The sequence below is a fragment of the Theobroma cacao genome, chromosome 9 (assembly GCF_000208745.1).
Source record: "Theobroma cacao cultivar B97-61/B2 chromosome 9, Criollo_cocoa_genome_V2, whole genome shotgun sequence".
In the NCBI taxonomy this organism is placed as follows: Eukaryota; Viridiplantae; Streptophyta; class Magnoliopsida; order Malvales; family Malvaceae; genus Theobroma; species Theobroma cacao.
Window position 1 is genome coordinate 8,992,423 of NC_030858.1, and position 14,839 is coordinate 9,007,261.

The following is a 14,839-nucleotide window of genomic DNA, read 5'->3' on the forward strand; positions in this document are numbered from 1 at the left end:
AATTTTTATTATTAAGTACATGTATCTCTTATTAAAAAAATGAAATTTAAATAATTTACTAAATTCAAAATAATGTGTAATTATGTTTTCTTTAAAAATAAATATTTATACTGTATCTCCTCTTCTTAGTCATGAAAGTGCCCTTTCCACTGTTTAAAAACAAGAAGGTGGCACTTTTCTTTCCTTTATCAAGTTTTAAATTAAATATATATATATATATATATATATATATATATATATTGTATATATTACGTTTTATAGNTATATATACGTTTTATAGATTGAAGTTTGAACAAGGGCAAAAACTATTTTCAAAGAAAAATAAGTAAAATATGGTCTAAATTTGAATTGTTTGCATATGCCAAGAAAGATTATTAAAAGGTATATGAATTGGTCATATGGAGAAGATTTCAAATCTCTCTAAGATGAATTTATTGAATGTTAGATTTAGAGATACCCCTGCTATCGGCGTCAACACTTCTATTTGTTACATGTAAGTTTGCTAACTACAAAATCATAATTAAAGAGTGAATGAAGCTTGAAACACTAATCAAAAATAGAAAAAGTGGTAGGTACTATGTAACTTTATTCGAAAATGAAACATGAACATGGAAGCATAAATAAGTAAAATTTTATTCAATTTATTGAATTTAATAAAATTTAACTCCTCAATAAAGCAAAATTTAAGAGACACCTTATATCGGTATAAATCATTTTATTTCTGTTGCATTATATATTAGTGTGTGTGTGTGTGTGTATAATCACCCATCATTTACATTATATATGGGGTGAAAAGATTATCTCATTGTATTGTGTAAATAGTTATAATCCATGTGGATTTTTTTTTACATAAATATTTAAAAAAATTTAAATAAATCTTTATTCTTTTATTATGTCCAATCAAGTCTTTATATTTTTATGTTAAGTTAAATAAATATTTGTAACTAATAGTTGATTAACGATTATTAGTTAAAATATCACTTATAATTCTATGTCACGTGACATATTATAAAGGATATTCATATGATATGCTGATTTAGCATGATGACATGACTATATTTTATTTTTTATTTTTTATGTCAATGTCATGTTAGTTTCACGTGAATATAAAATGATAAGTGACATTTTGATTAATGATAATTAATCAATCATTGATCACACGAACTATTTGACTTAAAATAATAATATATGAGTTTGATTGAATGCAATAGAAGAATAAAAATTTATTTAAAGTTTCTTAAATAATTTAGGGGTTTTCCAAATATAATGTCGTTTTTATTTTACTTTTTGTTGCATTATCTTTATATTACTTGATAATTATAGTTTGTTTAATTGTTCAATGATTTCTCCTCTTGTATGTACTAATTATGTTGTTTTTAATGAAAATTGTTCAATTTCAACTTATACACGTAATTTCATCAAGAAGAAAAGTTAAATCTTACACATGCAAAGCATTGAATTGAAAAAGTTGATGCGATTGAATAAAAAGTTACTCTAATAAGAACAAGTCCAAGGTTTTAGTGGTGATTAAGGGAAAATATTTGGTTGTTGTCTGCACGGCACATTGATCTTTAACAGCTTATGGAAAAGTTATAATTTCCAAATCCAAGAGAAAATGGAGCAGACATCAAAATCACCACCAACATTGTTATTAATTATAACATTACTTAAAGTTGCATTCAAATCACCAGCTATATAACATTGAAAGCACTAATCACCCCATTTAGATCATCTTCCACCTGAACCAAATCTGTCCCTCAAATTATGAAATTTTGTTGCTTACAGATGGCCCCAAATCTTGGGATTGAATTTAATACCCATTAAAGGATCTTCGAGAAATAGAAAGGCTCTTGAGCTAGTAAGGAAACCACTAGATTTGGAATGTTAAACCTTATTAGGGAAAGATTCAACTTCAGCAAGTAATTGTTGTTATTACATAACTGTTCAACTTAGATCCAGCATTTCTTTTATCTCCAATTTTGCAAATAATTACAAAACCAAGTGATTTCGCATCAGTATTTAATAAAATTTTTTAAACCCTACAAGTGACTTTCAAATATATGCCAGACACATAACATGCATTTAAATTTATTTGTGGAGTTAAAAAAAAAAATCACTATTAATGCAATCTGTTGCTTCTATTTTTTCTGGTTAAATAGATAGTCTAACAGGAATATAGGTGGATATTTTTTGTTCTTTTAGAATAAAGTTAACCAATATGTCAACTGATCCATTATGATTAAATTTGTCCTTTGTAAATTTTTCTGCTGTGGCAGCTGGATGTGACATGAAACTGAAAGGGATTGGGTTGAACTCGTTTAATTTGTCTTTTCGGTCCCAAATTGTGAGGTGTGTCTTGAGTCTTGCTCATAGGTTAGGTTGGTTTTGCATCTTAAGAATACTAGCAATGGAAGGTTTTGGTAAGCCTATGCCAGAAGTTGGTTAATTAATCTCAGAATATCTACAAGGAGGGCAGCATGCAGCTGTTGCCAACATGAAATAATTATGCCTATATCGATAGATATAATCATCAGTTGAGCCTAATGTCCGTGTCTTATTAATTTGTTATATGTTCACCCCCTAACTAATCCTCTAATCATGTTTTATTTTAGAACTTGTTGTAAAAGACAATCCTGCAAAGAGGCATTTTCAAACCAAACCACCCCAACCTAACCCAACTTTTACTGAGTGGGATATGTCGGATTTTAGTTTTAAAGAATGAAATTAGGAATACCTATGTAACACCCTAGCTCAAGATAGGAGAATAAGTAAGTCAAATCCTGGCTTTGACTTAAGAATACTTAAATTAAATTTGTCGTTTCTACAAATTTTTTAGTTACAATTATAATACAATACTGTTAACTAGTTAGAATTATTTAATTACCGCACTTTTAGTTTATTAGAGTAAAACTATTCAACTTTATGCATATAAATTTTCATAATATAATATATATATTTTTAATATAGATATAAAACAAGAAAAATTATAGGGAGATAATAAGTCAAAAGTATCATTGATAGATATTGGCGAACTATATATTTCATGTTTATAAGCAAGTGACACACAATATTATTCCATTTTGAGAAGAAAACCTAAATTTATAGCTAGGAAAATGTGAATGGATGTGGAGTTGTAGGTGCTATTTATTGATACTTGTATTCTATATGTGAGTATTGGTATCGAAAGTGTTCAGTTCTGAAGATATAGGAATACAATTTGTGATTATCAAGGGGTGAAAATTCTCTTCTTTCTTGGGAAGCAATTCTCTGTCTGTTTGTCTAATTCTGGTTGTCCAACCCCCAAACCAAACATAAAGTTTGGTGAATAAAAATCAGAATAATTGCATTCCTGACTTTACAATTCGTGATATGTCATAGGAGGTAGGCCTTTCCCTAACATTTTTTCCTCAAATTTTATATTTCAAAATCCATTAATTAAGTGACATCTCTTGCAGTGAAGATTAGAACAAATGAATTAATTAAGTTCGTTTCATTTAGAAGATTATTTGTTAATCATTAAATCAAATACTCAAAAATCTTAGGCAATTTTTACCAAATATGAAATTAAATGCAAATATCTTCTTAAAACAAAAAAAAATATTTTATCGAAATCCCTTTGTAGAGTTTCAGTTCTTGGAAATGAAAAAGGTATAGAAACAAAGTAAAAAATGTACTAGTTGGAGCAAAATTAGAGATTAAGAATTATTTATAAATTATAAAGGCTATGTCCATCACCCAATAATTTTAGAGGTATAGAATTGTTTTGGGATTTTGTAATTAAGATCAAAACACTCAACAAATCTTTATTCAAACCGGCATTCTTGGGTTTGGGCTAAATTAATATTTGAAAGAAATTCTTACAGCTTAGCCGCCTGCAACTGAAAAAGCAACAAGTCTTATTTATTTCCAATTTTCCTAAATTTGACCCCAATTTTATCTCACTTTCCTACTATTTATCTAGCAAAGTCTTTGTGTTGGGTGCGATGGTGACCAATAATAACACGGGCAGGGCAGCGCCGGGACCAAAGATTACATTCCACAGAACAAACGTCAACACGGAAAAATCAGTCCCCCAAACGCAAATGTGGCCATCATTTATTGGCCCATGCATGTAATTCATGACAGCAAAAGGCCTGTAAAATTGCACGTCTAGGTCAAAGCAGCCGCACGCTATTGTATTCACTTCATAATAACAGTAAATAGAAGGAAGTCTGAAAAATAAATGCTAAAGATTTCTAAAATAGTTAGAATATTGAGATCATGTCATTATTTGTATGTTTTTTTTTTAAATTTTCAGATACGAATTATCTAGCACATTTTGATCCAAAAATGTTATTTTTTCCGTATCAAAATTTTTGTTTATCTTTTTTTTAATTTCAAATTTTATAAAAAAATTCATATTTTTATAAATATATATTAAGGTCAATTTTTCTTCTTAATGTAATGTCTTTGACCTGGGAATTATAATTGATTAGTTGTTCCTATCCATTTCAGTTTTTACCCGCAAAATCCGTAGCTTAGTTGAGCAGAACAGTTGCAGAATAATAGGCTTTTCCCTGCACGTTTAGGATTAGTCAAAGAGTTGCAATGTTTTGTTAATTAAGGTTGAATTTTGAGCCTACTTTTAATTTGTTTTATTATACTTCTCGAACTGGATTGCTTTTTTGTTTCCACTACAATTATCCACGCGCCACGTTGTGGGACTACTACAATTTCTTTCTTTCTTTTTTTTTTTTAAATTTCAATTGATTAATTTCTATACAAATTATTTTAAATAGTAAATTTTTAGAGAAAATACCTAACTGAAATAATAATAATTAAAAAACCAAAATTGAGAATAATTAACATGATAAAAACTTTCATACTTTTTTCTCCACTATCTCTTTTTTTTCTTTCACAAAAAAAATTCAAAATTTCTTTAATTATATTTTAGAAATACAAATGGATAGATCAAATATGTTTGTTTGATAATATATTTTTTAATTATTGTAAATAATAACATTTTACCGTTGGAAAATCTAGATGAAAAAAAGGCTGAACAAAATAAAGAATGAAGGAAAAAAAAAGAGAAAAGAGTGAAGAAAAAGATCCAAAATCATATTTTCTTATCAAAAGTCAAAATCCTATATTCCACCACTAGTTTTTTCTCTTTTCCTCCGCCGCTCCGCCATTTCCCTCTCCTCAGATGGTTCCTGTCTTCCTCCACAGTCCTGCCTCCCTTTTCTCTCTCTTGATTCTTCCTCAAAATTCACAAATTTGGAAGAGAAAAAGCAAAATCTCAAAAGTGGGCACACAAATATTGTTAAGAGGTTTTTTTAACAAAATGATTAGGTAAGTGAGAACATTTACTGTCATCTTACGAAAATATACTTTTGAGTATAGAAGTTAAAAAGAAGATAGTGGAAATTCTAAAACGTGCATCAGGGAAGGTAAAAAGAATAGGGATTTATCCTAGCTTGTCCAATGCCTTACAGCATTAGGCCATCGGCACATAATATGTTGCCTTTCTCATGTAAAACACGTTTCATCCCTCAAGCCATCTTCATTGTGTCCATAAAAAAAATGAAAATATTGCTAAATGTAGCCGACTTAAAAAAGAAAAAAAAAATGCACTAGAGTATTTAGTTTATTGATTGATTCATGATCTCTTGTTTGAAGAGTAAAATTTAAATGCCTTTCCCTCAAATATAAACGAAGAAAGAAAATGCTTTTAAATTAAAAAAAATAGACAAAGTGTTTTAATTTTATATTAGACAAAAAAGAATATCTTAGAAAATTTATCAATGTGAGGCCTACACACTTTAAGTTAATTTTTTGGAAAGAGAATAAGGGTGCCATGATAAAATGATATCAAAACTAACTTAGACCTAATTTATGCCAAGCACTTCTAAAGAGGAGACAGACAGGGTGATTGATGACAATGAAGACGTCATTGAATTAGTGGAGAGAGAATTTCATGCCAAATGTTTAAAAAAATAAATAAAATATTTTAATATCACATCGAACAAGTAAGAGATCTTAAAAAATTTATAAGTATAGATCTTGCATACTCTATCAAATTAATATTAACTTATTAATATTAATACAAAGCACTAAGCCAAATGTATTAACTATAAATTGTAATAGGCCAACATCTCAGTTGCAAGTCTGCATATCAATAAATGTGATTAATTTAGGTAAAAAAAAGTGTTTCAGAAAATAGGGTCGCCACCACCACATTAAATGCCTTGATCTAGCACTATCTACCTGTCGTACCAGGTAAACTAGTATTATTATTTCAGGACCATGGCAAGGAGCCACAGATTCCGTGTCGGTCAGGGGATATAGTACACTTACTCCACGTCCGAGACTCGGAGTGTTATTCTGTGAGAAAGCCTGAGAACTCAGACCTCACAGTTCCTGAGCCCTCTGCCCCACAATCATGATTCATGTATGGTAGCCTTTAATTTGTGCCAATATTTGTGGGTAATTTTGCATCTATTCTTCAAGCATCCTACACTGACAGCGGGGTTAATACTATTTATAGGGCAAAGAGGAGAACTGGACTTCTAAGCTAGGCCCTAATTGAGAAACAAAATGTTAGTTATTTGTCAGTCATATATTTAATAGGTCTATGAAACTATGAAAAGTTAGCAAGAGCTCAGCTGTCATTAAGCAAATTCTTGCCCTGGAAATTAGTGCAACTACTAGCATGAGTTTTATATAATCATGCGCACATGGAAAACCTCATGCCTATCTTCTTTCCTAGACGTGCAATTTGAAGTACAAGAATTGCCGTAAAGCCTTTCAAGTACAAACCAAAGAACAAGTTGAGTAGGCTAAGGTGAACAGGAAAATTCAAATAATGATGTTATTAAAGTGTAACTAAAAAGAGAGAAAAAAAAAAAGAAGGATTTTTGCAATAACAAAGAAGAATGCAACAATTTGAAGTATGAGAGTTGAATATGTATGAAATTGAAATATTAACGTAAATTGTTGTTGATAACTTGAAGTTACGTGCACAAACCTTATTTAATGATAGCTGATTGAAGACTTTGTGAAACAAAAGCCAAGCAATGCTTGCGAGCAAAGGCATATACAGAGAGACTTTCTTCGCCTCCTACTCTTTCCAATTACATGCAAGTGTTGACTACCAATTGATTAGTTTGCTTCGTGATGTGCCCATTTCTAGCTTTACTACTAACAAATCAATTGCAAAATTAATTAAAGACAAACAACATCATTTTTCCATTGCCAAATGCATCATTTCGCCATTTTGCTTTTTGCCTCTTTTATTTATTGCTTATTTTGCCTTTTAACTTTTCAAGCAATATAAAGTGCTTTCACAATTTATTATTAACGCACGCCTCTATGTGAATACATGTAGCCTAAATTTGGAATAAACTTCACTAACTATATGATTGGTAAGTGTTGTATATTTGTTGATAAGAAAAAGATTGATAAACAATTAATAGTCATGTAATTCTGTCTTAATTATTCTCCTTTTTAACTCAAAAAATTAAACCTCCCAATAATTAAATCTGTACTCTAATTATCATTTATAACTCATTAATTCAATATAGCTAACCCCTAAAAATCTATCATTAATTAGTTCTCAAATACCAACATTGTCTAAGATGATAACTTAATTGATTGATCTTTTAACAAGAGAGCATATTGATTCAATTTTAAGATCTAATCTCTAACCCCTACTCATGGTTGCTTCAATTATTTCTTTTTCTATCCATTATATATATGTATTTATCCATTCATATAGTTAAGATCTTTAATAGAGAGAGAGAGAGAGGAGATCTTTCCATTTTTTTTTAATCTATTACTATTAATATATATCCATCGTTGTCTTTTTTATATTTAAGATCTACAATTATAATTAACGATCGCACCTGAACATTTGGTGTATTAGTTGATACATAGTTCCTTTGCTTAAAAAGTAGGGTTCAAATCCCCCCTCTCTTAATTATATAAAAAAAACTATAATTAACGATCATATCTCATATATATGAATAGTAGTAAAAGGAATATTTCAAAGAATTGGACAAAAAATTAATCGAAAGAATCTAAATCTTTCTAGTGTTTTGAATTATATTCAAAAACCTAATTTATTTTTGGGTTATGAAAAACGAAGAAGGAAGCAAGCAAAAGTATAAAGAAGACAATATTGTTATTTGTTTGGAATGATAAACTCATATTCATGCATGCGAGTGCCAGGCAGCCGTGACGCGGAGGTTTTGGAGGAGGTTGGTAGGTCCATTTAAGGGGCAAAGATGAATGTGTGTACTTAAGGGCATCATGGCACATGACATGAGACATGAGTCCCTCTCCTTTCCCTTTGATGATGGCTTTTTTACACTTTATTGGACCACAGCTTTCGGCTGGCACTTGAAAGGGAAAAAGTGGCCCATTTACAGCTATTTTGCTAAACCCCTATGTTAAAAATCATTACTTCCATATTAAAGCCTATCTTGATTCAACATTGACCTCATTCATAAACCTCAATAGCTGCCTCACCCGGCCCAACTCCATACTTAGCCATCATACTCTTTGACGAATAAAGGTGTCCATATTACATAATTTTCACAATATTTTGGTTAATGAGAACCATCATTGTATTAGCTTTGAATTCTCTCCAACACATAAGAAAGTTTCGATGTATGTTCTTTTTTTCTTATTATATCATAATATATTAGGATGCATGAGAAGAGGAGTCAAAGTCTTGGAATTTTGTGATTATTAATAAGATTCAGCTAACCCTTCAAAATGGAATTTGAAAGTCCCACTTCACCTTAATGCCCAAAAACATGACAAATAATGGTGGAAAGTTGTATTGGTTGAAGTTGCTAGGCTCAATTGGCAATAGAAGACACATGCAGCCATGAAAGAAGAAAGGGTGCAATGATCCACACGTAACCTACATATATAAATTCCATGGGCATATATATATATATATATATATATATGTAGAGGAGCCGTGGTTTTTCATGCAATGAATCTCATGACACAAAATGGCTTCCAAATATTTTTTTGGGTCAGAGAAATGGTTCCAAACTTTGACCTCTACTCATCACTTATCATTAAGATTTGAGGCACAAAATTATTAGCAAAGTTTCCAGATTTTTGCTGCATGTGAGGATCCTGTCTCATTTTATTGACGTGTAACTTTCAGCTTCACATTGTGGGCCTTTTCCCCATTTCTTTGGGCTTCCTATTTCTTCTCCTATTTGTTTTTAATTTTTTATTTAATTTTTTGTACCATTATACACATACATAGTAATTAATATTTTTCTAACTGATTCTAATGTATTTTAGGTTCCGACGTCGGTACATAAAATAATAATACATGCTATTATTATTAAATTTATTCAAAACATCACGTCATTTTAAACTCTGACATTATTTATTTTTTATAATTTGAGATAAAACAACTCATGATAACGAGTACAAATATGATTATATAAAAAAGGATGACTTATGAAAAATATAAAACATACAGCTAGAAGATAACAACCAACCTTCTAAATATAAAATAAATAATTACAAAAAGTTGAAGTAATTGGTTGGTACTTGATATTGCAAAATGTGTTTTTAATATTTATTTTTGTATTCGAAATACGTATATAATTATATGTTTTGATATGTAATTAATATCTTTCATATTGGAATTTAAAAATAAAATTAATTCATTGAATTATAACACAAAAGGCAGCCAAGCTAGTTTTGAATCAAATGGTAATATGAAATACTTAAATTATGTTATATTGTGGAAGAATTTCGTGGTGAATGAATCTTACACAAAAGATCAAAGTAATGGGCAGTCATGTGCAGGAATACGCAACCCAATCATGATGACAAAGCCCCCTGCATATGCCATGCCCCTGCATGTTTTGCAAGTGCTTCGGCATGTCCTTTTTTCTTCTTTTTTTTCCATAAATTTTAAGATTTATTTTATATTTTCCCAAGGAACAAAATCCGAAACTAGGTGTCCTAGTTGTCTCTTGTGTTTTTTTTTTTCTATTATTTGTTTTATTTTTTTCAATTTTATTGGCAATCTCTTCAATTTTTTCTTGGGTATGACAATATTTTGTAGGTATATAATCATGAATATTGATTCCCACCGATTCTATTTTTGTTTCATTGATGGGATTATTAAATGTATTTCACATAGGATACCATGTGTCCATGACAGCCTTCTTCACAAAGGGCCGTAAAAGAATGGGAAATACAAAGGCCATGAGCCCTAAAAAAATGGGAGTGAAAGAATGTACTCCAAAGGTCTGACCCAAGGAACAAAATTGAGAAAAAGTATAGACTCTACAAGAAAAAGGATTTTAATAATTTGGATGTGTTAATTAACAAATTAACAAGTTATAATTTATTGGGTTCTATTTGGTCTATGGAGCAATAATAGTTCATTGGAGTTCCATAATGATGTGTAAAGAAGAAACAAAGATGACTTAACATGTGATAGCAGTGTTTTCTTTTCTGCTTTGTAGTTGCATGTTCTTCCTAATGATTTTGTTTCCCTTTAAGAATGAATGGAATGAGTTTATGTTAATTCATAATATTTCATAACTCTGCTTTTGACAAGTTTGATTAAAAGGAAAGAGACGGAAGTTTTACTGAAATGTCAAAACAAAAATGATTTCTGTAATTGCTGAATCTCAATTGACAGCTCAAAAGATCTTCCAACCCTTAATTTAAAAGAAATAGTCTTACTGAATAGGTCCTAGAGCTACAATGATTTCTATAGCTTGCATGCATGACTATGGATTTCCTTGTATATTTGTTTACATCATTTTTGTTTAGCAGCTATACACTTCTGTTTGCTCTTCCTTTGTCACCCTTGAGGTTCACTTTAATGACAATGCCCAGACAAAATACACAACCAGTTGAACAGGTGCATGATCAACAAGTCAAAAGGCCCAGCAACCTCTGACTGACTGACTGAAACTGAAAGGCATCCTTCGATATTCCCTCTTAGTGAACAATAACACGGTTTGGAGTGCTCTATTATAGGATGGATTTACATGGAGAATCTTATCCTTCCATCTAGCTGCATATGCATAAAAGAGAGAGAAGTGCAAACGATAAGAACCACTTCATAACTTCATTAAAATGTTTATGATAAATCATACTTACAGTTTCTGAAATAAATCTGGAGTCAGATTCGATTTCCCCTCCTCGTCATCCTCAATTTTGGGAAGCCCTAAAAAGATACTGGAGCATGTACTCATGTGACGTGAATTGTTTTATACAATCAAGTGGAACAATCCCCTCTAGTACTTCACAAATCCAGCACCCTGAGCCTTCCCTAAAACTGACTCTATGTCACCATGAAACAAATGAAAATTTTTTGCCACAGCGAAACCAGTATACATCCCATCAACTGCTGCACTTACAATCCCACCAGCATAACCTGCTCCTTCACCAACTGGGTACAGCCCTCTTAAAGACATGCTCTCATATGTGTCACTGTGGCGTGGAATCTGAATGGGAGAGCTAGTTCTAGTCTGAAAGAAAGAATGAAATTTGAACAGAAAAGTGAAAAAGACAATCGATGCAAAGAAGCTGCAAATCAATTAAATTGTCATAAAATAATGTCAGTCACCATTTAAAAGGAGCATAAATGAGATAGATAGATATGTGAATTGCCTAAAGAAAACTTCTAGGGATCAACAATACATATTATGTTGTCTAAATGCTGTGTCCATGTGTGTGTGTGTGTGTGTCTGTCTGTGTTGGGGGGGGGGGGTGGTGGTGTGCAGCACGGCGGGCAGCATGAAAGAACCAGATCTAGTTTGGAAGTGAAAATACAAATTTCATGGTATGATTAAAGTTGTGAACAACGATTTAATTTTATCAACATGTTGCAGAGAGCATGAAATTAGACTGGCCAAATGGGAAGAAGATTCATGTGGCAAAGCCCAATGAGTTTGAGATAATGCTTTACTTGAGTTGGATATTAATTTATATGACAAGACTATGATACATTTTATGAAATAGTTTGTTAACCAATTTATAGAGAAAAGCCAAAAATGAGGTTATGGAGTATGCCAAAAATGAGGTTACGAAATATGAGAAGCAGAACCCAATCTGATATCAAATGCACAAAAAAATACTACTCAATATAAAGAAAAGTGTAGCAGCAGCAAATTGGTTACCTCTACTCCATGAAGAAGAGCCTCCTTAGAGATAAATCCAGGTAGCTGAAAGTTCAAATGGTTGGAGAAAAAGAAACGCTTCTTAGGTTTAGTTTGGATATTATCAAATGGACATGGAAATGGGAAAGCGGAATAATATATTGGGGAAATATAATAACACCTCTTTATCAAACATTGAGATAGAATATCGTATAGCATCTGTCATATACATGGGGAATAATTCATGGAGACTTGCTGCCTTCACTCCTAACCGGTAGCTTGATGGTGGCATAGATGTTACTGATAAGATAAGGCAAGTTTTAGCCAGATGAAAATTAAAAGCAAAACAAATTTGAAAACGGACAAAAAAATGTTACCTGATACTTTATTTTCCATGAAATCAGGAACTGTCTGCACAGGCACCACAAAATTTCCCCCTCCCATTAATGCTGCTCTTCGCTCAAATTCCCTCTGAATAACAAAATGATAAAACAGAATCAAAAAGCAATATTGAAGAAAGCCTCAATCTTTATATCTTATAATTCCTGCGGGGAGTAGAGACTGCAAGCAGGTGAAAGGTAACCCAATAAATAATGTGGAATTATTTTACTCTGTCATTCATAGAAAAAGAAAATTTTCACAGGGGTGTAAGAAGAGTCTGTAAGTATTGCTGCTCTCAAGTTTTTTGATAAGTCAAACAGAAATATGGTGCCTGCATGGAAGTCTCTATGGTCAAGCCTACAGTAGTACCTTGTTTTTTTTTTAAGATACCAAAGGTAAGAACAAAACGGCTACCTGAAATTTGACCCCAGCAAGAGGTCCATGGAAATTTAATGCGTCAAAATCCTTTGTTGAGACAGTCACAACAAGGGCAGCATTTGCCCACCTAGATGAACGGCGAGAAAATGACATCCCATTGATACAGATCTCTGATGGGCTTGTACTAGTGAGAACAACCTGCAAAACCCAATATAAGCGATTTCACCAGAAGATATATTCCACAGATGTTTCTAATATTTATGATGGCTTCCTAACTCTTCCTGCCTGTACCTAAAACCTATATATCTAGATTCAACTAAACACTCTTCAAGAAAATAGTTAATCAGAAAGTTCAAATGTTCTCCATTATGCAAATGACCATCAAGAGTTATGAAGCATGTATAAGATAGAAGTTACAATACAGTTTAGATATGTTAATAAAAAAAATAATAGTTTACTACATTAAAGCCTACTGTATATTAAACAGTGTACCATTCAGTTGAAAGTATATTAAACTACATGAAAATTCCTTCTCATAATGAGCTACAACCTGTATGTTATTCTCTTTCTTAACTCTTATTCATTAAACTGATTCTTAATCTATGTTTCCATAAATGTTTGATATATATTAATAAGTGTCTAGAAAAGGAAGTATTTTTAAATTTGGATACATATGTGAAATATTGAACAGGCATGACTCAATTATTTCCTATGTGGAATGGTTCCTCTATAGAGGTATTCATGTGTCAAGGAGGAAATTGATTGAGAAATATTTATGTAGTACTTAGACTACACATTTCCTGGTGAAATAAGAAGCACCAATATCATCACCTACAGAGCATTAAAAACAATTAAAATGTATACTGCAAATAAAAAAAACAAAAGGACAAACATACCTGCCCACCAGGGCACATGCAGAAAGAATAACAACTACGGCTTGTGGACTCCAACTTGAATGGCGAGTGTTCATCCTCATTGCTAACATACTGCACGACCTTATAATCTGCCACTGGTACTTTCCCACGTCCTCTGCAAACTTCATTGGCCAATCCAGAATACTGCACAGGTGAATAGTTCAGACCTTTAGAAATATAAGAACAATTTCAAAAAGCAGGAGCCTTCACATGGTTATAAAACTTCATTTTGTTTCAAGTTTATTCTACATACATTCTTTATAAACATCATTAATAAAGAGTCAAATAGTTTGCTGACAGTGAAAAATTCTGGATTTTCAGTCATTCCGTTCTTTCCAAGTCATAAAAAATCACATCACAGAAAACCTCCCTACAGATAATGATAACATAAAATCTGATGCAAATGGAAGCTACATGATAATTTGAAGCATGATGGAAGCACTACAACATTGTGATATTAGAGACTAAAATTTGGTTGCTAAAACTTTAAACTTAAACCTCAAAACTCCTCCAATAGTAATACTGTTGACACTCAGGGTGACAACTATTGGAGTTTAATATCTCCTAGAAATATGGATCACACATTAAAGGCCAGAGCACAATGTGGAAAGACAAGAGAGAAAAAGAAATGACTGAAAGAACGTAGCAGTTGCATTCCATGCACAACACTGCACTAATACCAAGGAGCCAAATACTCAATCTTCAACATTTTCACAGTTTGGATATGTTCACACAAAAATTATTCAGATTTCAAAACTTGAGGTAACATGCAACTTGGAGGGCAAATTATTTTGTAACCCAGCTAGACTGTGGACCAGAAACATTCAATAAACTCGATTAATTTCATTACAAGATTCACAAAACAAAATCTGCAGGCAACTAAACAACTACAGGAATAAGAAAGAAAATGACCACAAGTAGGCCGTGCTCTTCTCTGATTCAACAGAATGGCAATAAGTCCTCAGATATTGATAGACATGGAAGTCCTTAAATAAACACAATTTTTTTTTTCACGGGGCAAGGGAGGGG

The 14,839-nt window shown here is 31.6% G+C and overlaps 1 protein-coding gene across 1 annotated transcript in view; it reads right to left on the reverse strand.

Moving 5' to 3' along the window:
• LOC18589009 (uncharacterized protein Cbei_0202) overlaps nt 10,591-14,839 on the reverse strand; it is a 9,375-nt gene continuing 5,126 nt past the window's right edge. Inside the window, exons 8-14 of the mRNA XM_018127805.1 lie at nt 13,793-13,954; nt 12,933-13,094; nt 12,515-12,608; nt 12,319-12,437; nt 12,159-12,203; nt 11,137-11,507; nt 10,591-11,050 (exon numbers count right to left, since the gene is read on the reverse strand). Coding sequence (XP_017983294.1) covers nt 11,274-11,507; nt 12,159-12,203; nt 12,319-12,437; nt 12,515-12,608; nt 12,933-13,094; nt 13,793-13,954 — 816 coding nt within the window. The 3' untranslated portion in view covers nt 10,591-11,050; nt 11,137-11,273. The remainder of the gene's footprint in view (nt 11,051-11,136; nt 11,508-12,158; nt 12,204-12,318; nt 12,438-12,514; nt 12,609-12,932; nt 13,095-13,792; nt 13,955-14,839) is intronic.